Source organism: Leuresthes tenuis, unplaced genomic scaffold (assembly GCF_036924035.1).
Source record: "Leuresthes tenuis unplaced genomic scaffold, fLeuTen1.0.hap1 SCAF_13, whole genome shotgun sequence".
Taxonomy (NCBI): Eukaryota; Metazoa; Chordata; class Actinopteri; order Atheriniformes; family Atherinopsidae; genus Leuresthes; species Leuresthes tenuis.
The window spans coordinates 5,550,365-5,577,389 of NW_027325367.1; the positions used below are offsets into that span (position 1 = coordinate 5,550,365).

General features: G+C 38.9%; 1 protein-coding gene across 1 annotated transcript in view; it reads right to left on the reverse strand.

The window, feature by feature from the left end:
* Positions 1 to 27,025, reverse strand: part of LOC140267586 (exostosin-1-like) — a 71,232-nt gene that overhangs the window by 16,071 nt on the left and 28,136 nt on the right. The window contains exons 4-5 of the mRNA XM_072362899.1: positions 15,700 to 15,820; positions 13,759 to 13,833 (exon numbers count right to left, since the gene is read on the reverse strand). Coding sequence (XP_072219000.1) covers positions 13,759 to 13,833; positions 15,700 to 15,820 — 196 coding nt within the window. The remainder of the gene's footprint in view (positions 1 to 13,758; positions 13,834 to 15,699; positions 15,821 to 27,025) is intronic.

The window sequence follows — 27,025 nt, forward strand, 5'->3', positions numbered from 1 at the left end:
GACAGAGAGGTGCTTAGTGTTACAGCAATGAGCAATTTGAGATTTTCTTCTTCATAATTACAGCAACATATTCTATTCGGTCCCAAAAATAAAATCCTGAACCCTCAATGTAAAACTGACATTACTGAAATGCTCTGTCCCATTTAATTGAACAGAATACAAATGTATTTTGAAGTGTTAGTTGGACTTTGTATGGATTTGCACTAATTCCCTAAGTTTGGTATAGAAAAAGAAACAAAACTCTACTTTTGCTGTGACAAAAAGTTAAATGAAAATCTCAGTTTTGAATTTACTTGACTATAATATGTTGGTCACAGCAATTCAGGTGTCAATAAGAAAAGTAGAAAAGAGTTTTTTCTATTGATGCAGTGTCCCAGCATTTTTGAATGGGTAAATATTTGAGTATTGGCAGAAACTAATAGTCACGACAGCCCTCTGTATACTGTAAAAAATGTAGTAGAAAAAATTAAAATTAGACCTCTTTCATTACAAAAGCTCCCAGATGGATGCCAACATTCTTGGCCATTACACTGAGAGAATAAGAGCACTTTACTTGAAACGATGCACATGTGACTCTAAAAGCACACTCAGAACATGATAATTAATATGACCAGAACATTTGCTGGATTGTGTAAGTGGGGAAGCTTGTCATTGTTTTCATTCTGTTTTTGATGAGACTTCTCAGTCACTTTGTACCATTTTTTTTTCTTAAATATCTATGTTTCAGTTTCAAAACAAATACAACCAGACACAGCTGGTACAGCTTGTCAATTTAGTGGTTAAACAGGTGCTGTCCGTGATTCTTAAAGCATTTAACTAGAAGGTAAGAGATAGAGGGAAGCCCTGGGGGAGCTGCTGAGAATAGCCAGAGGCCAATTCCACACACAGAATCCAAAGAATGAGCCAACCTGAATGTACACTTTGATCCAGTAGCAATGGGGCTCAGATTTCTTTTAACACTTTGTTGTCCTAAAAAGCATCATTAACTCTTTTAGCCTGGAGCAAAAGTAAAGATAGGACCAAAATCTTAATCCAAAGCAACCGAGAGTCCTTCACACACATGCACACAAGACATGTGTGTCTCTGCTTCTGTGAAACCACAACAGCACGTCCGACAATGTTTAAGCTTTTCACATCCCACTGATCTCACTTTGCTCAGAATACATTCCCCTCCCCTGGAAATATACCAGTACACTCTCAAATAAATACATGAATTGAACGCCCGCTTGACAGACACATGTATGCACCCTTGGAAGCTTGGCTGGTCATGCATTTCCACCTCACACCCAGTCGTAGTCTGTCAGTCAAACAAAGAGAAGGATTGATTGTGTTTGTCTGATGAGAAACACAACACTGCAAAGATCTCCAGACTGAGGTACACAGCATCCTGTGACTGATGTATGACATTTTGATCATTACTTCAGCTTTGAAAATAGTCATAGGCTGCAGAAATAATTACTTTATTCTGTTAAAAGAAAGACAAGTAGAACCAAAAAAAAACAAGCAGCCAAGGATTGAATGTATGAAACTAAACGATGAACAAGCAAAACCAAGGAAAAGATAAGAGAAGATACTCACGAAATTATTCTATTTGGCTAGTTATGCAGAGCTGTAACTGACTGCTATTTTCAGTATCTATTAATTTGGCGTTCAACTTAATAAATCAATGAGTCATTCAGTGAAAATAAATCCCATCTCTGTTTATCACTAAGCTGCTAACTCGTTTAGTCTAAGCCAAACACGCAATGACCAATTAAATGTGTTGCCTCTAATTACTGTTTTTTAAGTGCTTGAGCTCACAAATAATTCATCCCACGACAAGATCTTTTCTCTTTTTCACCTGACCAGGGATCCAAAGTCCAATCATCCTCATTCAACAACAATGTCAGACTTGGAAAATAGTTACATTTTCTAATTGTTGCACTGTTTTCAGAAGTAGAACCCAGTTTTTTGATTATGGATGTGCCGATTTGGCCTGTGGGAGATAGTCAATAGTGTTTGTTTTTGTCATTTGTTTTCCTTTTAATGCCAGAAAACAATTAAATATGTGTTAAAAAACAAAACTAAACAAATCTGAAGCATTCAGCCGTCTCATCGCTTCTGATCTTTGAATGAGCACAAATTAATTTGTACAAATGTATCAACGAGCTGAATATCTGCCGATGTTAAGCCAAATATCTGTACATCCCTACTCGTAAACTGTCCTGTCAATCAACTGAATCTTTCAAAGATTTGATTTGATTATTCCAGCAGCAGAAGAAAAAAAGATGTGAAAATTCAACTCCCATCGCGATGATGTGAACACGACTTTAAGAGAGCGGCTGCTCCGTCAGCTGACTGGCACCCTCACGTAGCTTTTACAGGCTGATTTGACTTTTTTGGTGTGTTCAGGCATTCTCCACTAGCTGTCATCTCAGTCCCTGGCGACCCCATAAATGTCAGGTCATTTCAACATCACTTCTCCAACATCCACTCTGGTGCAGGAGGACATTTTCTCTGGTGATCCTGTCAACTTTATAAGGCTGTTAAAATGATCAAAGTCGCTTTTAGAAACCCTGAGAGAGAGAAAGATGGAAAGAGAAAGTGCAGACATGCAGTGACACAGACAGTGATCGGATATAAACACACAAGCAAGAGGAGAGTTGACGAGCTGAAGAGGACATAAGATGATGTGTTAATCAAGAAAGGCCCTGCGTTGTTGCTTTCCGCACACATGACTATTTGTAATAGGCCCTCAGACCGATAATGAGTTGCAGGGAAGCATGAGGTTATCTACAATCTTTAGCTATTAATGCCAAAAAGGCAAGTGGGAACTTGACAGAATAACCCAGTCAAGCTAGAGGAAAGACAACCACCTGATTCCTGCTAAAATCTTGTAATTGGCGCACAGTAGCCATGTTAAGGTTGCTCAACAAGGCAAGTGAAATGTCCGTCATTTGCTGTCAAAATGAGAGCCATGGTCCCCTGCCTGGAAGCACCAAAGATCACAGAGGGTCTGTGTGAGCCTCTTTTGGTTTCTGGGCTGGCGCTTTGTGTTTTGTGTTGCAGGTGCCCAGAAGGCATGGTTGGGCCAGTATAAAAGGACTCTCCATCCGTTTCTTAAAGGATTCACAGAGGGAAGTTAAATCTTATCTTGGTTTCCTTTTTGAAACACAACACGTAATCTACTATGTTCACATTCATTACAACTGGTTACCTGGAGTACACACGTCATGACTTTTTCCATTGAAAATTAAGATGATTGGGATAAGTTCCAACTAATTACATTTTTTCTTGTTTAAACTATTATATTGCCTTGTGCTAACAACAACGCTAAATTGTTTTTCTTTTTTTTTTTGGACATGATGCTTATGAGTCCTTATAGTATAAAATGCCATCAGATGTAAGCCTGACATTATTTGTTCTCACCATCGTTTCAAATATTTCTGATAAATAATAGTAACTGTATTATTAAGCTAAATGATAGCAGCATTTGTTAGTTTTCAATATACATATAGTTGACTGTACATTAAAAAAAAAAGTATCTTACATACAAATACATGAAGCACAAGTTATCCTAAATTTGAACAAAAATGCAGCATTTAATAGTCCACAAATAACTATGAGAACAAATAAATGAAGAACTAATTTACTTTATCAGCGGCTATCATCTCCTTGACTTCCACGATGCTAATACTGTATCATTATACTAACTGTAAAGAATCAGATAAGTTATTGTCCTTGGGCTTTATTGTTCTATTTGATTGGTTGTCATATCTCATCGATACGAATGAAATCAAATCTGAATGTGCTGCCCCATGCTCTGTGTCCCTGAAGGTGTGTTTCCCTACGAAGTCATCTATTCCTCGACTCTCATATTTGTTGGGATTTTAACTTATTACTTCAACTAGTTTAACCCCATTGGCCAACTGACTTTAATTTCCATTAGCCTAATTGGGAAAGAATAAAAAAATGGTCCATTATATTATCCATGAATAATCTAATAGTTCCCAAATTGCTTAAGAGACAAAGTATTGATGTTGTTTCTGTTATTAATGCACTAAATCATGCATTAAACATTTATGCTGCCCAAATTGTTGACAAATCTAATCATTGAAACTCTTCTATCCAGCTGCATCCAACAAGTCTCATAGAAAGTAGTGCCTCCACGGTGGGTCCTTCATTACAAATAATACAAAAGCGACACAAATTTTCTCTGTTCCTGGGTTCAAGCCCCAGCCGAACTCTCATTGTTTCCTCTTATTTGCATCCCTCAGTAATCCTTCCTTACGCCGCTGAAGTCAATAAGTAGGGCTGATGGAGAGAAAGAACAGGCCGGAGAGTGAAAATGTGTAGAAAAGTGCTGCCCATGATAGTTCAGCCAACACTGCTTTGCGTTTTGAACTTACTGGCTGGCATAGCAACCAGGATGAGAACAGAGAAAGTCGGAAACACAACAGCTTCCCCACACAGATAGCATTTACAGCAAGACAATCAAGCATGAAAAGTAAACATCAGCAAAGAGCAAGCATCGGCCTAATATGCATAAACAAAGCCCCCACAAAAATCCCTTCGGTGAATTATGAATTAATGTGAATTATAGCCCTGCAGGACTGTGGTGTCTGGTCATTAATCAGTGTGTTTTCAGTGGAGAGGGAGAAATATATCCTGTGTTAACTCAAAGAACAGGTAAGCACACGTACAAACAGCGAAGGCACTCACATATGCAAGCAAGTAAATACAATTTGGAATCCATTAAACACTTTCAATCAGCAACCTGCTCGTTGTTCTGTTTTTTTTCTCCTATGAGAGGAAAGACAAATGGAAATGTTCTTAAGAAAGATGATTGCATTAAAGGATAATTCGAGTTTTAAATAGCAAAGTTTTTGTTGGTCAAGCAAAGCAAACAGTTGGAGTTTGCTGCTGTTACTATTCAAGAAGCTTGGTTTCTGCATTTTCTTCTTTTTTTTTTTGCTAAATATGATGAAGGCTCCAAGTGTTGTTTAAGATATTCTTAAAAGTAAAACAATACATGGTCAATGCACAGAGAGCACAGAGCAGATCAAAGGCTCAGTTGTGTCACAAGACCGTCAAGTATGTTAATCCATTTCGGAGGCAACCAGATTACACAATATGTGTTTCAATCCTTTAAAAATCTGTATTTATGTCAAAATATCGTCACGGAATGTGATTAAAAGCACTTTAGTTTTTCAGCTGTGGCCCAATTTTTTTCAAATAAAAGGTTTAATCTATATATACTTAAGCAGGATCAACTAAAAACAGAAGTAATCCAATGAACATAGCTGAATTTTCTGCTTTATCTCTTGACATGTAATGATATGGTTTATCAAGACAGACGTAATAGTGTGTGAATTACAAACACAGACTCTTGAAAATGTTGAAACTCAGAGGCTTTGTGTCATTGTCAACAAAGATGGGGGTTTGCGGAGGCTTGTGTGCCTGTCAAAGCTTCTCGTGTGCTGACAGACTCGAGTGTGATCCACAGTGACAGAGGAAGCGATCAACACATCTATTTAGGGACTTGACACAAGCAGGGGTTGCAGGCACAACCACTGATTTATGAGTCCTCTTCAGTGATTTAATAAAAGGAATTTCACTTCCTCTCCTAATAGCACCATCTGAGAACATACATTTTCACTTTCTCTTCATTAAACATGAAGTAGCATTATATACATAATAGTTTTGTGTACATAATGTTTCATGTTCAGCACTCCTATTCCACCGAGCCCATCAGTGAAAATGTTAAAATGCAGCTTTTTGCAGGCCAGCAACAGGTTTCGTCTCAAATCTGCACATCTTAAGCATGTCTCATGAATAAATATCCTAATGAATAATAAGTCACTGCCACAACATTTTTCACAAAAAGCATTTGCTGCTTTAAGGAAAGGTCCTGCTCTATGAGTCCACTCGGTTCTGACGTGCACTGACAGACTTCCCTGTAGCTCCTCTATTCCAGAGAGTCAAATCTGCGGTCTTAAGTGCTCCTCCATTACTGATAATTCAGGTAAATTTCCTAAAAATAGGCCCAGTAAGCTCTGGGTGAGAGGGCCAACAATGCAACTTCTGAGAGTCCATTTTGCACAGAATACTTTGTGATTGTTAATCATTACCTGGGCAGCATGTGTTGTGAACAAGTAAAGCATGAAAAGAAAAAGTCAAATATGACGCATTCTACAAGCAAAGATTCTCTGTTAGCCACGTAACAGGCACAGTAGGTAGAGAAGAAAAGAGGGCAAAAAGTTAAAGGTAAAATGAAGTTGGAGTTGCAGCTGAGTTCAGTGTCGCACCTACCTCGAAATAAGGAATTATTCATCCCGTCAACATCATTCTTGATAAGGTTTAAGAGAGTTATCTGTACAAATCATAGACAGACATAGACAGAAGTGAATGAATGTGTGATACGCAATACCAAAACACAGACTTCTTTACACCCCTTATTCCCCGAGTCAATCTTTCCAGTTTCATCCCAAGGTAAAATTATGACAACAAACAGTGAAACTATCAAAAGATGTTGTTAACGTCCGTCTTTAATGTGTTATGGTACACAGCGCGGGGTCACAAGTAGTCGAGTGTCTAAGTCGAGCCATTCAGACTGTGTGTATGTTTTTAATAAAGTGCATCAACTCACACAAAAGGTTTTAACTGGTCATTACTCCCACACAACCTTAGTAATCACTCTGCGTCAGCTGCAAAGCAGTTTGTCTTCTTCTTTGTATGGATTTGCAGCAGTTGTCTTGCAGTCCACAACTTCCTGTCACGGCAGAGTAGACATGCTTGTCTAACAACGTAGTTTTGTAGTTTTGTGATTTTTCCTCCGAAAATTGCAGTGAACTCCTTCTTTCCGACAAATGACTGTCAGTGACAAAGGGGTGACAGTTTTGTTGAGGAACACTCTGTCCACACAGTCTGTTGTCTAATCTGTGCCACGTCTGTCGTTTGCGTCTGTATTTGAACGAGTGCTCTGAACTAACATAAACAGTGGAAAAAATAAAAAATAAATTACACAAACTGCTTCAACTGTAAGACATCCCAGCCAGCTTTAGAGGATTGATTGATTCTGGAATTAATCAGGCATTGTGACACCTACAAATGACACATGATATCAATTGGGTAAATACTCAGTCTGGTTTTAAAATCAACCCTCAGTACCCAGTTCCATAATGTGCCTGCATGGCTAAAGCCATGACAGATTAACTATGTTCCAGCATGCACAGTGCCAGCACCCTGAAACAGAATCAGCTCATGGAGCTTATATCCTGTCTGGGTGTCCATAAGCAGGCAGTGAGAAACTGAAGCAGACACTGTTTGATGGGAGCTGAAGGGTGACAGGTGTGAGATGGTGTGAAAGTCAAGTGTGGGCCAAGAACAGGAAATGACCAGCAAAGCTAGTATCTGGCCAACAAATAACAGGAAGAATGGTACAAGTGAGATGGCAAACTCGTAACCACAGTGTCTTGTTCTCAGCGTTAATTTGATTAAGTCTTCTTTTCCTCCCTCAACACTCACAAAAGGAGCCTCATTGTTAATGTCTGCCATACAAATATGTTTATGAGGTTATTATTGGGCAAGGAAACCTTAGAAAAGTAAAACAAGAAATATTTCATCTTCAGAGCTTTCAGAACTTTCTATGAAAGACAAAACAACCACACAGTGCGTGAGATTTCTGGAAAGTAAACTTTAAAGACAGTGTACCTGTAATAAAAACAACAAGACGCCAAAGATAAAGCAGCGATTCAAGCTTGCAAAAATAATTAATCTTCACTCTTTCATTTCTAATTAGCTCTTTACATTGGTAGCATTTATCCATTGTACAGTGTTTTAGATACATCTGTGTTGCTATTTCAGATACTTCCACAAAAATGCAGTTGTGCAGAGCTTCTCCCGTTTATCAATTAGCAATTATCACCGAGTCTTTACATATCCTTTTCAGCTGTTTTGACTGTGAAAATGATGTAACCGGTATGTGCAAAAAGCATTAGTGCCTTCTGCTCCATCTGACACATGGGAATGAATGGAGAAAATTAGATGGGGGGGGGGGGGGGGGGGGGGGGAGGACAGCAGGAGGAAAAGAGTGTTGAAAGGTGGACAGGAAGCAGCAGAGGTGGATAAAAGGAGGGCAGGTGGAGCTGTAGGGGATGGCGGGCTGTCAGCCCTGCCTGTACCGCTGCTGCTGCAAGAGGCTCACATCACAGTTATGCCATCTTCACCATGTCTCCTCCGATCTATCCAGACTGTCTCCGTACCTGTCTCTTCTCATCAGGGGGGAGAGAAGCCAATGAGAGGAGAGACAGAGAGGATGGAGAGGGAGAAAGACCAGTTCTGTGAAAGAAAAATAACAAAAAGCCCAGTTTGATGGCAGGGTCAGTATGCTGAAAGAAGCGTTGCATTTAGATGGGTCAAACTGGTAGTGCATTGTCTGTATATGGGAGAGAAAACAGGCTTGCCATCTCCTTGTAGGTTTAATGTTAAAAATTGAAATAGAAGATTTAGAAAATATTTTAAAAATTGAGCAAAAAAGAATTAAAAATTACTCGAGGAGTTTAACATCTTGCTCATTCACTCTGAATTTGGTCATTTCTGGGGACTGCCTTGACAAAGTGTACACAAAATCTGGGTCAGATTTTCTGACTTCCTTGAATGGAAGTGTTGTAACTATAGATTTTAAACTGTGATGTTATTTGCAATTCATCCTATTCTTAAATTCTTAAAAAGTTATTGAAAAGGCTGCCTGTTTGGTAAATCTTAAGCAGAAGTCGATGACAACATTTTCCAAGATGGCTGCAATGCTTCCATGCTGTTATTTTGGGTTAGCAAGACCAAACTCCTACCTAAATGACCACATCAAGTATAAAGAATCATCAAAGAAACTTTGTGGGGATTTTTCTGCAACATAAGTTTTGAAAATCTTTTTTTAACCCACTTATATACTGATATACTTTTACTAAGCATGTGCAAGCATTAAGCTTCACAGACAACCTAATTAAGAGTGCTGTATTAAGTCAGCAACATAAGAATACAAGGTGGTCATTAACAGATACTCATATTCCTTTGTGTTCTCTGCATGACATCCTGTTCACAGAAGCAGAAGTGGATTGAAAATGTTTGAATGAGCTGCTTTTCAGAAATGTTTCATACTAGTGACGAAGTGTTTTGTCATTCAGGTATGAGGAGCCATCTTTGTTTTTACTAATATTTATGTCCTGTAAGAGGAGAAAATAACACTATTGAGGTAGGAGGCACGAGGAATTGACAGAGCAATGAAAAAGCAGTGCTTACAAATGGATGCCGAATGTGAATGAACTGGCAGCAACATAGAAGGAGTACCAAGTCTGACAGCTTAAACAGATCTCCAAATATGAGACAGCAATTACACCGGGTCAGCTGACACACCAGCTAATCCAGTTGTTCTCAAACTGTCTGCCAGGAGCTGCCTTAACAAGCACCACTCACTGAAAAATAAAAGTTTTTCTTTCATTTCCACTTCTATTTTTAAAAAAGGCCTCTCAATCCACAAATGAATAAATAAATGAAAGCCATTTTTCTGCTCCAGGCTGAAGGAAGAAGCCATTACTAACACACATGAGGAAAGTGTTGTAATTTAAGGAGTGCATGGCATCGAAGACATCTTAACATCATGAGGCATGTATCTGGAACGGTTCCTTCCCCTGAGTTGACTGTGGGCTTTCAGTCATTCAGACAGCCCGGCTGTAAAGACACTGCTGACAGCCACAGTTTCAGGTAAAATTGCTCCTGGCACCAACAACTTCATCAGGATGTTTTGCCCTTCAAATAAACTCTAAACCAAAATGCTTCAGTTATTATCAACATCTGTCAGCTCTTCAACCCAGTGATTTATTCCAGAGACAGACAGTCAAACCCAACAAGGCCAGACCATAACTCGCCCATGTTGGCAGCGACAACTGATAAAACTGATAAAGTTTTCTCTCCATCTTAAATCCAAACTCTTATTCTCATACAGAAAATCATGCCTGCACAGATTTTGTTCGGTTGCCCACTTTGCATTTCTATGTATCGACCACTGTGTCTCTACATTGTGTCTACACTGAACTTTTACTGAAGACTTTCTCTTTCTTTAAGGCAGCAGACAAACTACATGTCAAAAGTAGTCCAAACTGCCAAACTGAGAGTTACAGGAAAGTCTCAACACAATAAAGACCATTTAGAAAAAGGAGTAAATTTACTCTGCTATAAAAATGTATATCTCACTTTACTGTGCAAAAGTCTTGATCCACCCCTCATCTCTTTATATTTGGCTTCCAAGCAAACGGTCTTAAGTTTTCCATGCAGATGAATAGTATTTGAAACTGATGTCCTTAAGAAATAAAAATCCAGCAAAGACCTGACACAGGACTTGACAGATGCATCTGGACCTTCAGCTGATCCATCTACTGTTGGCCCAAGCCTCATCAGAAATGGTCTCCATGGAAGGGTGGCTGTCAAGAAGCCATTCTTAAGGAAGGGAAACAGGGAGAAAAGGCTGAGCTATGCCAAATGACACAAGAAGTGGACTGAAAATCAGTGGCAACAGGTCTTATGGAGGGATGAATCCTCCCCAGAGCCCGGACCTCAACATTATTGAAGCAGTGTGGGATCATCTGACAGAGAACGGAACAAAAGGCAGCCGAAGAGCTTTGGGATCTCCTTCAAGGAGCCTGGAGAACTATTTCTGAAGACTCCTTAAAGAAATGACAGAAAGCTTGTCTATGAGGGTTAGAATAAAGGTGCTCATACCAAACATTGACTTGAAAGCTTGTTAGACTTGTACAAACTCTGTTTTTGCCTTATATAATGTATTTAAATTAATGTTTCTACATCTTTCTACAAATCAACACACATATTTACTGTTTTCCTAATGAAATGGTCCCTAAAAACCTTTGTACAATATTGTAGATGGCAAAACAAAAGACGTAAATGAATAAAAACACTGTGCTCACCACATGTGATGGATCAGATTTGTCCCTCCCAAACTTAAAATATAATGGCTGAGCAGCTATGCTCACTGCTGTATCTTGGGGGATTTGTGATGACCAAGACACATGTTGGTGTCCAAACAGAACAGAATTCAGTACGGAGGATTCGAGTGTCAATCCTTCATTTGCTGAATGAAAAGTTTTGGAATAAACCTTAAAATAATGAAGATTGATTGATGAGCTACACCAGCATACATACAACATAGATTTCCTCTCATCGATGTGAAACAGAGGAATTAAAAGTACAGTTATTCAGTTATAAAAGCTCAGTTATTTCCCTGGCCATCCATGGTGAGCTCTTTTTGGCAACAGGGACGTGCATGAGGTGACCCAGCACAGGCCTGATGCTGTGTCACTAATTCAACATGAAGTCTGGTTAATATTATGGCATGATGGCTGGCCGTGTAAATAAAACAGTGAGTGAGTGCTCTCAGCTGTGTCCGGGGTTTTCCACATGCAGTGGGATCGTGCTGCTGTCAGTTAACATCTCCACAACATTAGGAACTGTTGCCCACAATTCCTGTGCATGTCTGTGCAATCTGTGATGTAGAGCTCAGGAAGTCAGATGAGACAGCTGCTCCCCACCTTAGGACTCCTCAGGCTGCATGTCCTCATATCTCAATATACTGATTTAGTACATTTCAGGCGATATATAAAATCACTATCAATATGCTTTGTCATTCTGTACAAACAGGAAATTACACGGCATGTCAGTTATCATTTAAAGTGCTCTCAAACATCCTTTGTGCACTGTATTGTGGGAAAAGAGTATGTGTCAAGAACGCATTCAAAGATCAGCTGTATATAAAATCTCTTCTGTGTCCTTCAGTCGTAACTTTTCTCGTTAAAGAACGCCATACAGCACAAAAAAATCTGTTGAGAATCAGATATGAAACACAGCATGGTTTGAGTGTCCAGCATCTCTGAAACACAACCTGGCATCCCTTGAAACAATTAATTTAATTAAAGGGTGATTGCAGAAAGATGAATGGGTTGAATTGGTAAATCTCTTTGTTAATAAACAATTCAACATTTCTTCTGAAAGCTCATGTTCAATTTTATCCCAGATGTCACTAAACTATTTCTTTTGAACAACACCTTTCAAGACTGAGCCCCCTTCTTAAAGCCCATTTTCACCTTGACATGCATCAAGTAAGAGGTCAGTGTGATGGTGCTCTGTGTCACATCCAACTGCAGTTTCAGTCATGAAGTGAAGCCAGTTGCAAAGAGGATGTCTGGGTTTTTTTAATTTTTTGATTGACATATTAGCCAGTGTGCTATCTCAAACTCAAAACTAAAACTTTTCTTTCATAGGATGATTCTGTAGGGAAGGGGAGTAGCTCATTTTTCACCTTCAACTGCTCTCTTTGAGAAGTTCTCTGGCTGGTGGGGAAAGTTTTGACAGCAAAGATGTAAAAGAAAGACAACAAAACTTTCTCTCCTGTCAAAGAGAATTTGTTGTGGAGTGTAACATGCCATTTCTGGAGTTTCTGTTTCATATCCAAACTGGGATACCTCTCGCTTAGATGTTATTTAAGCAAGATGGGTATGGTTGGGAGGAGATTAAGGCTATAATAACTAGGTCAGTCACCTTCTACATCCAAAACTCCTGCTATTAATTTCAATACACATTCCAGATGGCTGATCTGCCTCATCTTTTATTTTGAAATCAGATGAAGAGATGGTGATGCTCCCCCCTCAAATGTGAGACCAACGACATCGAAACGTTTTTTTCACCATTATAAGTCAGTGAGATGTGTTCCATTCTATCCTTGTTGCTAAAACTGTAGCTTAATATGTCTTCCTGTAAGCCTCCACTTATCCCGTAACAAAGTAACTAAAGCTTTGCCTCATTAGTTACAATGCAAACGACATCACTATCGATAGCTCTTAACGAACTGCACCTCACCAGTTCGATTTCTTGTAAAGTGACTTCGGACAACGTAAATCAACACCCAGCAATTAGTATCAGGGCTCAGGGATCAGGCTGCAGGGATTGGATGTGGTGTAGATATTTATTACGCTTAATGGGGGCCATCTCGATGCTGTTTATTGGTTCATTGCTGTGCCGTGTCAAATCGTACGTAATGGTCCGCAAAGATGTCCACAGACGATGCACCGGCCGGACGGGAGCAAATTCAAGTGCTCACACCTGTGAGGGAGTGTGGTGATGACGTTTTAAGGAACAATTCCTTTGTTTCTGCAAACTTTTTCTTTTAACCCTCCTAAAATAAATGGAAACTACAGACTACAAAGTTTCTATTTATGTGTTTAACACATTTCTCAACTGCATTTCACAGCTTTCTCTTCTACATTTCTTCTCATCTCAGGCACAGACAGACAGGAGTGTGGGCACTAAAACAACATATAGGAATACAGTCTCACTGCATTTCAAGAAGCTGTCAAAAAGAATTGTATTTGGAGGTCGGAGAGTGTTGTGGTGGAATTATTCACACAATTTGTCTTTGGCAAAAAGTTTGTTTCCAAGCCAGTATCAACACAATAGTTTTCAAACTTTGTCTTGGTACCTGGTTAAATTTAGGTATCAATAACTAAATTTGTTAGGGTTTGGAAAGCATTGTCTTACATCCCGTCATAATGTCTATATCTTGTCGGACACATTCTTTTTCTAATTAATGGGTGAGGAGATATGTCCCATTGTCAACATGCACTAATGGTAAAAACACCCCAGACTGAAATACATTGTTTTAAAAGACCCACTCAGGTATTTACCATGAGACCTCTTTGGACATGAGTCAACCCTAACCTGCTGGGTGAGTCCAGCAGTTCAGTAGTGTTACCACCATCCCCTCCACCTCCACCTCCACCTCCATCTCCAGAGCTGATGGGTACCCATTGGCCACAAGTAATAACAACTGTTCATTTTCATTAATTTGCAGTGATAACCAGTTATATCTACCTGAACTTAAATGACTAATCTCAACCCATCCATGCCGAAGTGCTGTACCTCTCCCCCGGTGTTGGCCGGGAAGAGATTTCTCTGTGTAATGGTGTAATATTCATGACATGCCTCTGCCTTTTAGTAGCACTGTCTCTCTCTGTCATGTTCTATCTCATTATAGTGCCGCAGTGAAAATGACAAGATATAAGAGCTGAGACCTTTTTCATACCCATGTAGGCCTCCCTTTCTTTTTAAGTAGAAAGACACCAAAATGAGAAGACAATATGTAAGAGCTAATGGAAGTTCAGTCAACATGACCTAATTTTTTCCTTTAAAAGGATGTTTTATTACTACATAAAGCAGCTGTCATCCCAACACTTTAATAACATCAATTTGTTGTTCTGATGCTAAAAACAGGCTCTTTCTCTTTGAGCTTCTGTTTGAATTTATGTAACTAGCAGCCAAAAACATGTGGAGCAAAAAGAAAGCCAAACAAACAAAAAAAACAGTTTTTCTTTACAAACTCTCTCCTGTTTCTTGCCAATAATCATAAAAATGTCCTGGCCTCAGCAGAGAGTAGCAGAGGTTTGACAGAAAGACATTTCATAAACAGGCTGTGAGCAAAAACTCGGCCTACAGGATCAGTGCATTAGTTGGGGCACCATTAGCTGAACTGCTGTTGTTTTATGCTCTTAGTTGCAGCAGAGGTGAGTAATTTCTGTCATTGCCATTTCACCACAACCCACTTCACACTCACACACACACTTTTCCATTAAAGCGGCCTGGATCGATTGCATGTGGTGGGTCGATGCAGGCCCTCAGACACCAGACATTTCGGGACTCAGATATGTTGAAGCAGGACAGCTTGTCTGGGATCAGGGACGGTTTTAAAAGCTTCTTAAAGATGGGCCATCTCTCTGTTCTTGATATTGATAAACTGTCAATTCTTAAACAAATTTCCACGTTAACACCTACCAGAGGATATGTCTCACTGTCACGTTATTTTCTCTTTTGAAGCATGAGGTCTCTCATATTTTTATGTATTTATTACGATGAATAAATTTAATCTGGAGTCTTGATCATTGTAATGCAAAACTATCTCCATTAAGAGCTGAAACTCTAAGAAATTCTAAGAAAATGGACCTTTTATACAGTAAAATACATGCAAACCTTTCTAAATCCAGACTGAGCAAGTCAGAAAGTGAGTAACGACAAGCGTAATGACATTTCATCCCTTTGTTGTCTCTTTGTATCTATTTGTGGTGATTCTCTCCTTGCATTCATATTGTACTGTGCTTTGTCTGTCTGTGGTTGTACTCCTCACACCTGGTGTTTGTCCCTCTCTAAATGCCTCGGAGTCGATGCCAGTCATAACTGAAGACACATTTTGGGACCAACAAGTTCAGATAAAATTGCAAAGCATTTTGATCTTTCTGTGGATGTCTGGCTGCGCTGACTGTTTCTTTTGTGTTCATTTCATCTGTTTCAGTTGTCATTTTTGTGTCTTTTTGGGCAATTTGCTTATCTTTGTTAACCTTTGTTTAAGGATGCTTTGCATCTCTGTTATTTGTGGACTTTTATGTTCTCTTTTGTTCTCTTGTTTCCTCGCGGTTGTTTTTTTTATGTATTTTGGTGGTAATTCTTAATTTCCCTACAGACGTTTTTATGTGTGCTTTTCAATGACTGTAGAAATGACAACGTTTTCGTTCAAAGGCTCTGATGCAGTATCGCTCAGTTCATGCTTTGCATGTTTGCAAGAGTCCACACCTCTCTAGGGATGACAGTGTGTAGCTTAAAATTTGTTACCATTTCTGTGCCTCTTCCCTCTCTAATGCATCCTGCCACTCCTCCTCCTCTCTGATCTCTCTCTTCTCCTTTCTGCCACCTGCTTTGTGCACTCTGTTTTGCCTCTGTTTGTATCCAAAAACTGCAAAAGGAAAACAAAGGAGCTAGAATATTGAAAGAATGAGGGCAGTCTATTTGTCATGGTGGGATAGAAGTACAGTACAATGCCATGGCTGAATAAATCTTTTCACGTGGTGAGAAAAACCTCTCAGCAATGTGAAACGATGCCAAGGCCCACTAGCCTGGACTATCAGCTGAAAAACTCAACACAACACTGAACAGACAGTCTCGCTGGGCAAAGCTCTTGAGAGATCACCTTACTTTCCGCAAAAAATGTGTTCATTACTGCACACATAATTTCATCACAGTACACGCTATAGTGCTGGGGATAAAGTAAACCAGTCCTTTGGAGACTTAACTCTATCTTTTCTTTATGCAAGATAGATTCAGCAGACAGTGCTAACATTACAAATCTTATTAAAAAATTTCAAATGTAAGCACTGAAATAAGACAGACGCACCAGACAGCATATGAAAACCACAAGGTCTGTTAAGCAGGTGTTGGCAGTGTTAATCAAAATATCTTTTTCATCTTTCAGTAAACTAACTTTTCTGAGAGCTTTAAATAACTGTTCAAATTCACAATTAAAAGTTAACACTGACAGAGCTTTTGCTGATATCACATTATCATCATCTTTGAAGAGAGACTGTCACAACAAGAACACATATTCTCTTTGACTAATTTCTTTAAATCCTGCAATAAGTTTAATGAGCTGACAAACGTCCTCCAATAGATAGATATCCTGTTGACTTAATGTCAGATTTGGTGTCACATTAGGCTCAATACTATGTTTTATGATATTTAAATATTCTCACAGATACATACATACAATCTGAGTACACTCACATTTTTAGATCTAATAATTTTGACATGCACGTGTCCATATGTGCAGTGGGTTAGGGTTTTTGTATTTTGGGTGTTCATAGGGGTTGCCAAGACTTTTCATGCATTTTCAAGCATTTCAAGCCTCATGAACGCCACAGAATAAACAAACTACCATGAAGCATGACTAACAAAGCAAGCAGCTCTGAGTCACTTTTATTTCTGTTGCCTTTCTGAGTCTTCAGATGGATCCAGAGAGTCTTTTTAAAACAGATCATGTTGCTAACATTAAGGTATGCTGCCTGATGTTTCCTCCTGGCTTTTTCTGTTGTTTTTGTTTTCCAGGTTTTTGCACTGACACACAATCCAGGGTGGAAAAAGAATGTTGTGAAACTTTTTAATCTGACTTCACTCATCATTTAGAGTGAGAAATCCAAACCACTTTGTTAGGGTTATGAAAACAACCGCAGGAGTTATAGGTCATTATTATTCACTGCATGAAAAAATGGAATGGCAGCCTCCGTATTGGCTTCTGGATGAATGCAATCTAGCATAAACATGACTCATTTTTTGGGTTTTCTTTGTAATCTGTTCTTTTTTAAATCTTTCTTCAGTTAAACTCAGATAAATCATAAAAGTTACTACACTGGAGAAACCAAGACTTACCAACTTAGCTTCTCATAACGCATTAAAACCTAGACATCTGGGCTTTACCTGGGGGAACAAAAAGTCTGTTGGACAACCACATTGTAAAATATATTTTTAAAAAGGAGATACTTTTCACCATTTTATGGACCTGACATTGTTACTTGACTTAAGCAATCCAACCTGAGTCCAACTTTACCAGACATCTGCCATAGGTTTTTATTCTTAACAATTCGTGTCTCTTTCTGAATGACTAATCGGTGTCCATATACTTAATGTCATAAAAATACACTTGTTCTGTCAATTTACAGTTTTACGAAAGGTAAGCTTTAGAATTAGTTGTATTAATACTTTAGGTATTGACCCACCTCATACTGAGGGGAAAAAAGAAATATACTGACAACTTCTGCAATAGCTGCTCTGAAGATGTGACCTCCAGTTTATATAACATGGGCCCTTTGTGTAGGCCGTAAATGAAGCTGTAACAAATGCAGCTTTTACAAACATGAAACATTCATCAAGCTATAATGAATGACTCATGTACAGCTGTATTACAGCCAGTAACAGCAGCAGTCTTCGTGCTTTCCTTACACAAGAACAGTATTCGGCAGCTCCATTTGCAACAATCATTATTTCATCCATTAACTACTGTATTAGCTACCGGAGGCATTTCTAAATCAGCTTCATATAGATTTACAAACACAAGCACACACATATTCCTGAGTCCATTAAGGCCCCACATACAAATCAAGTAGGAAACACAAGCCCTCATGCTCCATCAATGAAAATGAATATATGCAAAACAAATGAGCTGCTCTGGCTTTTAAAACATCAATCACATTAGAGACCTGATTTCAGAAATGGGATACAAGAGACAGAATGTCAACAGGTAAACAGAGACAGCAGTTTGTGGTCAAACTCAAGGTCAAACATCTTCAAATACAACAGTCTTTTTTGCATGTAGTCGAATCGCAGTTCTAACAAAATACTACAGTCTCCAAATTATACATGTCATACTGCAGCATTTCAGATGCAAGCGTATATTTTTGTCATTTCAGCTCAACTTTGGAAAATCCTACTTTATGCAGGCGTTTACTATACTTTGAGCAGTGCCATGAAACTCCTGCCAGGCAGTTGTTTCACCCTTTTTGTCTGTCCTTTCATCTCTGTCTCTCACATTGTAAAAGAAGCACTCTCACTTTGAGGCAGCTCCTAGAGACCCTGTTAGGTATCTGACTACAGACAGCCAAGTCAAACGGTAAGACAGAAGAAGGATCCAAATAAACGAAGTTCAGAGAGAGTCGGCATCATAAGGAAAGACAAGTGAGCATGGAAACCAGACATGTTGAGCCTGCAGGATGAAGCGAGGCTAAAATAAGACAGAGGTGGAGGTGTGAAACGGTGAGGGAAGGAAAGCTAGGACGGGCTGTCTCACCTTTTAACCTCCTCCCTTTCACTCTATCTTCAATATATAGTTTGTTTTTATTGCTTATTGCTAAGTCGGGGTATTCTGAAAGGTTTTATTCTAAAAAAAAAAATTCAAGTTCAGTAGAATATCTGTAATTATTTCAGGGTCTGACTTAGACCTGCTTCAAAAAGCTGGCAGTTTTCATTCAAAACACGACTGAAGTGACGTCTGGTTTCAACAAACCGGCATTAACTGGTAGACAGAGACTTTTGTTGCAAAAGGTCTATTAAGTGCTTTTAATTCAGTTTAAATAGGACAATTTCCTCCTTAAACTGTTCAAATTCATTTCTGGGGGAAAGGGTCTGAAGTATTACTGCTTGTTGGATTTCTAGAACAGAAATTTTAGATGGTCTCAGTCCAGCTTTCCAGCTCTTCTGATGGGACTGGCACCAAATATCCAAGGTGCGAAGCAATTCGACTTCTAACTTTTGTGATCCTCTAACACAGGGATGTCAAACTCTGGTCCTCAAGGGACGTTGTCCTGCAGGTTTTGGATATTTCCCTGCTACAACACACCTGATTCAGATTGATGCCTCATTAGCTGGTTTGTGCAGAATGTAACAATCTTTTGAAGAGATCCATTTAATCTGAATCAGGTGCGTTGAAGCAAAGAAACATCTAAAACCCGCAGGACAGCGTCCGTCGAGGACATCCCTGCTCTAACCTTTCTCAACCACAACTTTTGTGATTTTAAGTAAAATATCAGCTATTGAAGGGAGTCCTGCCTAAAAACAATCCCAACAAAGGGAGAGTACCCAAGTATAAGCAGCAAAATGTACCACTGGTTTGGTCCCTTCCTTTTTATAACATAATAAATCATATGATAATCAATAATGAAATGGTTGTACATGAGACTAAGTACAGACTGCTGGGAAGCCAACCGAGGCTTTATCCTTGCCGATGGCCTTTACTGATCCGGCCAATGATGAGCAACAGTTGTCTTTGTGAAATTTGGGAAATTAAGTTGTGTGTCTGCACTGTGAAATAAATCTACCATAAACATTACATTACGGATGCACTTTAAATTTATTGGTGAGTAGTTTGAGCACAGCTGACTGTTCAGTCTTTGTGTTGAACAGTAAAAGCTTTATTTTATCTGATATTTCATCTCTTCAACTTGAGAGAAACCAATCTGTCTGTTAATTTTTACTGTAATTGTTATCTTTTAAAATGCCTCTCAAATGAATAACTGATATTTTTCTGTTGACAACAGTGCTGTGCCCTAAAGGAGAACAGGGTATGTGTTAGCATTTCTCTCCTTAGATTATCATCAATTTCATCGTCACTTTTTTTTACTGAATAAACCCTGAAACCAGTATTTCGCTGCAACTCTAGCTAACAGTGTAAACGTATTGTTTTATTCGTTTATATGTATTGTTTTGTTTATTTCGTCTAATAACTGGAAGGTTGGCGGTTCGATTCTCACTTTCGCCACTCAAAATATCGGTGAACTGTCAGCTGGAGGGGTGGCAGTCCACCTCCTTGCCATAGCCGCCATGCTCCCCGGGCGCTGTGAATGGCATCTGTCTCTATGAGTGTGCATGTGTGTGTTCAACAGGTGCCAACCTGGATGGGTTAAAAGTGGAAGAGAAATTTTGTGTATTTTATACAGTGTGTACATGACAATAAATCTGATCTCTAATCTTAATCTGTCTGACAAGTGTTTCAGCCTGCTGCAGTTAGCATTTTACTCACTGATGCTCATTGCCATGGTGACATTTTATTCAGTGATGCTATTTACCTCCGCAAGGCAAAGACAAAAATGAAAAGAACAAAGAAAACTAGTCATCCACTATTTCCTTTTATTTCTTGCCTTGATTCTTTTCATTTGATGACAGAAATTTACAGACAGAAAAACAAAACAAGAAAGAAAAAGATTATAGCATATAAAGTCTTCTTTAAATGAAAAGCTGTTGCCTCAATTCATAGACAGCCAGCAAATAAATTTTAACTCCCTCCATCTTGATCACAGAATAAACCAAATAAAAAATGTATAATCTATTCAAACAAAGCAGCTGTTCCATCCCTGTTTTTGGGATATGGATATAAAAAACTAACGGAGTCTAGAGAGGCAAACAGCTCAGACAGTGAGGTGTAAAAACATTTTTGCCTCTGGCGAAATAATGCTGCTATCAGAGGAACTGGCAAACACACGCAAGCATGAAACACATTCACACCTTAGCAGCAATTTGCTTTTTTTTCCATAGTGAAACCTTAATTAGAGGGTGGTTATTATTCACAGACACTTTAGGTATTGAGCTTTTGACTGTGGTATCCTGCAGAGGGACTTTGTGGCTCCCTGACGCTTTGCCTGAATTGGTCAGCCTGCTTCGACCAATCAAACACCATCTCTTTCTCTAAGCTATTCTCTGACATCTAATTTAGCTGATACCTGAAAGGCATAAAATTAAGCAAAACTTGGACAAAAATGACAGCAATGCTGTCTAAGGTGGGAATTTGCACATAACAGAGTAAGCAAAGATCATGATGAGCTTGTAACAGTGAAAGTGGCTGAGCTAGTCAGGTTAGCATCTGTTTTGGATTTTTTTCTTTTCCAAACAAACCTGTCAGCCATACTCATGCATGGGGAGGATTTCTGTGTGTGTATGTGTGTCACAGGTCATTTCACTCATCTCTATAAAACTTCAGTCCACTCACACACATCATTTAAAAAGCTGCATTTTGTGTGCAGGACCAAAGGAAAACTCCCAGCATTTACTTATCTTGTGTTACTGTATTAACCTACAAAACAGGGATCTATTTTGCATAAATACTACTTTACTTTTTCTTTAGACACTGTGATGCTGATGTTCTGCTAATTAAGAAAAGTGTGACATAGTAACTCAATGTTGAATTCATGTCATATCATGAGCCTAACCTACCAAGACAATTCCTGAGCTGGTTCAGTCAAAGCCTAAACTAGTTGTTTCAGTTTGGATTACTAAACCACCGACTCCAGCCCAGGCTACAGCTGCACCAACTCTACATTGTTCAGAGCAAAGAATCGCTTTTGTCAGGGGCTGGAGGCAGGGTAATGAAGACCAACCCAACCAATTCAAATATCTAAAAATGCAGAGCCAGTGTAGCATCTTGTCTGCTTGATTTGAGAAGAGAACAATGAAAAGGACGTAGCTTCAACAAGAAAGGGACACTGAAGACACAGTGGAAGCCTTTTCCAGGTTGTTTAAGCTTGTAAAACTTACCTGTCGAGTTTGTGAATGCTGCTTTCACCTGAATTAAAAGCTGCATTTGAAACTATGTTAAGCATCATTGTCACGTGTTCTGATATGTTTGTAGGTTAGCGCCGTTCATTAATACAGTTCAGAATTTGGCAAAGCAGGTCAGTGTTGGACAGAGCATTAAAACACCAACTGTTGTTTTACAGCGATGTTTATCATCAAGTAAGAAAAGTAAGAAAGACACCATGCGTTTTACAAAAAATATAAGTCAAATCTTGTCTCATCCAGTGAGATCCAGAACTGTAAGGGTCAGTTTTTTCCTCCAACACTTCCAGCAATGCCTCTGCTGTGGTTTTGTAGCCAACAAATTTAACTCTTAACTGGATTGTTACTTTTCAATATATGAGGACTACAAAGTCTGAAGATTTCACCCTTGTCTGCATAATTTCAGTATTTTTTTCCTGTGTTTATTGAATTAAAACAGCTCAAAGTTCCCAGGGGGTAAATGTTAGAAGCTTTAACATGATGTGAAAGTTCTTATGCCGCTTCACTTGAACAATGAAAAATGCCAGAATCATAGCATGAGCAATGTTTTCTCACAACTGTAATCATGTCAGCTGCTTTTGCCATTAGTGACTACGTCTAGGACCGACTGCTTCATTAAGATTTAATGTTAGTTTAGGAGACTGTTTAGAATACAGCAACAAAGCACCTCAGTTCTGTAAAACCATAAATATTCTACAAAAAAACATTTGAAAAATGTGACCTCACTGACAAGTTTAAGGCCTCAAATTTATGAAAAATCTTGGGGGAAAATACTCTTTGGAGAAAAACGTTATTTTACACTGCATTCATCAGCTTCTGGAGCTCCATAAATGTAAGTCAGCAAAGAAAGATATTGTAATTCCTCATGAGCAAAAACCTTGACTAAGCCTTCTTTCTTACATTCCCAAACATAAACTGAGTGCACGCCTATGTCTCTGCTTGCTGCTATTAATCACTTGAATGTTCAAATTGCTGTTAAATTGTCTGTGGTGCAAAGTAAACCTTGAAGCTGAAATAGAGATAGGAATGATGCTGCATAAGAGCTCTGTGTTCTTTATCTATTAGAAAGTGGATGTCTGTGAGTGCGTGTATGAATGTTTTATAATCTCTGAGACTCGTACACAGCGCTTCGCAGAACCCTGATTAATTATACAATATCTGACTTCTTAATGTTCACTTTGTTAAACTCGCTCTAGCTGTCTTTCCGTTCCTTTTAAGCTCTTTTGATCTCCTCCTCCTCCTTTTAGCTCTGATCCAGCGTTTCAGATGAAGGATTTGCTCCACTAAACGCTGAATAAAAGTGCACATTGTTTGTTACGCTTATATTTGTATATATTTTTTCCAGTAAAGTACAAAGTGGCGTTTTGAGTATAAAATGTAGGACATAAAGAACATCTGTTTGACATGACAATGGAGAGAAAACCAGCAAGTATTTTCCTCTCTTACTGTTAATGATTTACCAGGTGAACTCCATGTTGAAATTATTATTTGCCTCATATTTTGGTTCTGGCTTGCAAGAAGTGACCTGCACAACCTAAAATACCTACCTTGATAACTCGCAGTTACATGGCTAAACACACTTTCCAATAAACCAAATTTAATTGTGTCTTTCTTGGTTTTTGGTTTCTTTCAACATCCACATGACCGTCAACAGATTAATGATTTTTTCATCTTTATCGACCCTGAATCTGTCAACGCTTGGCTCAAGGCTGTAGCACATGAAGAAAATTCTGTTTGATGATGGATATTTGAGGTCGATAAGGATCCAATTTCCTTCTTTTAATCATCCTTTTTATTGAAATAAATTCATTTAGATTTTTGCAAAGTTATGATAAACTCTCTGTGGAAGATTTAATAGTTTAAAATACAAACTCATCGTGGCAAATTTTACAGATAAACTGCGAAATATTCAGTATCTGTCAGTTTCTTTGAGTTACTCCTCTGCTCCTTTGTGTAAAATTCCAAATGACACAATCCTGACTTTAATTTAAAGAAATATTCATACATTTCAGTTCCACCATGTAGAAATTACAACATTCTTCATGCTTAACTCCCCTCATTTCAAGGCCCTATAATATATTGGACAAAGTAATGATAGGTACATTAAAGCAGTTATATTCCGTACCTTAAATGCAATGATTGCTTGAAGTTGGCGAATGATAGACATCCCCAGGTGCTGAGATTCTCCTCTGGAGTTGCTCTGCCAAGCCTCTTCTGCAGCCACTTTCAACTCCTTTCTATACAACTCAGAAGTTATTATGCAACAACCATCAGTTACATCATCAATGAAGATAAGTGTGCCAGTACCTGCCGAAGCCATAACACCATGTTTACCAGATGAGCTGCTGTGCTTTTCATCTCCACGCTTTCTTCTTGCCATCACTCTGATACAGGTTCATCTTGGTCTCCTCTGTCCAGAACACCCTTTTTCCAGAACTCTGCAGGCTACTTTAAGTACTGCTTGGCAAACTGTAATTATGTCCATCCTGTTTTTGTGGCTAACTAGAGGTTAGCATCTGTAGCCTCTGTATTTCTGTTTGTGAAGTCTTCTGTGGACAACAGTCTCTGACAAAGACACACATGCCTCCTGGGAACTGTTTGTTATCTGTTGGACAGGCCTTTGAGGATTCTTCTGTCCTCAACAGTGGAGGGCCTCCTTGGCCAGAGCTCACCAGTGCATTCTTTCTTCTTAATGATATTCCAGACAGTTTATTTTGTAATCCTAAGGTTTGACCAGCATCTCTAGTGGTGTTATTCTCATTTTTCAGCCTCATAACAGCTTCCTTGGCTGTCATGGGCACAGCTTACCTCTTCATTTTAAATAATGCCAACTACAGACTCCAAATTATAGAAACAAGTCTAAGTATTACATTCCTGCACTAATAAAGCAATAAAACACACCTGAATAATCACAAACACCCAGGAGGCCAATTATCCCAAACATTATGCTGCCCTAAAATGAGAAGGACGATGTAAGAAAAGTGTTGTGTTAAGATGGATGAAAATTACTCCAAATTAAAGTCTGGAATATGCACTTTTATCACATATTAATTGTTTCATTTAGAATTTTACACTGAGAAGCAGAGAAGAAACTCAAAGAAAAGGGTGATTTTGTCCCAAACATTATGAAGGGCACTTAGAGTGTACCATCAGCCCAGTTTCATGGCACAACTTTCAATGTAAATATTTTAGTTGGAGTTTCATACCTGCAACACATTTGTCTTTCGCAGATGGTATGTGATCTTTCATCCTGTTACATTAGTGAAAGGGAAACTGTAACATTAAGCAGGTGTTATAAATTAATTAGGTTCTCATTTTATTATCTATCATCTGGTTAGTGTAGGTATGAATAAGGATGATTGATGGAAATAGATTAATTTCCCTTTTTTAAGTGTTGCACACTAAGGCTATCTATGCATTCATTCAATTGATCAATGTTTCAGCAATCAGGCTGTGTTCAGGGTCAGTGCTCACCCCAGATCAATGAAAAAGAATGACGTGGAAAAACAGGAGTCCCACAGCTGGTCTCAAACTTGAGTGCCGTATTGGAAGGTCATGTGACTATCCTCCACCTATCACTATGCCAACATCCATAAGAGCACTTGTTAGTAAATGTGTAAAGAGCACAGAGACATTTTTAGAGTTTTCTATTAGCATGGGGTTTTGGTACAATCGTTATGGCAACGAGGACAGCCGGCAAGATGTTTATTAAATGCTAACTGGCAAAAATTTGGTCCTACTCAGGCATTAGTTACTAAGTTCTCTGGTTTAACGGAACTGTTGAAATGACATCTTTAAAAGTCACTCACTGAAATATTTTTCTTTGAAGGTCCTGCTGGGACTGCTGTCTTTGTTCATCTGCACACATAAAAGGATTTTAATTATTACAGCAGGTGTGTTAATGAACATGTTGCGGGTTTAATGGTGAAGGAGTTGCTACCAACATCGGTAGAGTCGTCATCTTTCCGTAAGATTTAATAACAAAATCCCTAGAACTTGCGAGGCCATATGCAGTGAGCCCCACACACTTGATTTTATGTTTATTTGTAAAGTTAATGATCTATAAAGCACTGTAAAAGGGATATTGTGTCTGTCATTCATGTTATTAGCCCACCTCGAATGAGGTAGAGAAGCCAGTGCATTCAAAGGAAAATGTTGTCTCACTTGCAAAATAGTAACAAAATATTACTTAATTAGGAAATTAGGAGTCAAACATGGATTGTAATGCACACTTTCTGTCATTTATGTTTATTTTTTTGTATGTATGAAAAGGTGCACTTGGGTTACAGTCGGCGCCTTTCAATCCTTGACTTTAATGCTTCTAGAATTAACAATTTCAGATTGAAGATGTTGTTTCCTTTTAAAGTTAGAACTAAAATCTGGATTTGAATCTCAGGGGCTGATTGAAATCAGTCGAAGGTCCTCATTTGTGAAGCAAATAAGATGTGTGTTTGCAGTCAGCGTGATCTCTTACGCTTGGCTAATGTTACTCTTGTCCTTGAGCTGCACATGCGAATGACGGTTAGCTCCATTTTCCCAAACACACAGCTGAAGAGGCATTTAAAGCATCACTCTGAACCTCCTCCACCAAACACACACACCCAAGTAACCCTGATAGCGTAAGAGTGTCTGGCGTGTCGGCCAGTAATGACAAGCAACTTGAATGCATTAAAAGTTCCCACCTCATCCTTTCATGCTGCACACAGGCGTCATTTTCCCACAGGAAAGGCACAACCTTGACTTGATTTATTTACCTCTTTTTACTGGCTTCATGGTTCTTCAATGTCTCGTGTTTTTCCATTTTTCTGTATGTGTGTGTGTGGCTCAGTGTCACTTGTTCTTTGTTGGGGTGTAAGCAAACACTCCTGCTTTTAGGGGCATTTAAAAAGTCAGGCTGGTGAGAGGTGAGAGGTTTGATCTTCACTCTGGCATCCAACATGGCGCCACACAAACCCTGATGGATGGTCCTGACCTCGTACTGAAGATGATGGTAATATGTGTGTGTGTGTGTGTACTCACATAAGCGACCTTTTGCAGCAGCACGACAAGGCCATTGATCCTGGCCTAT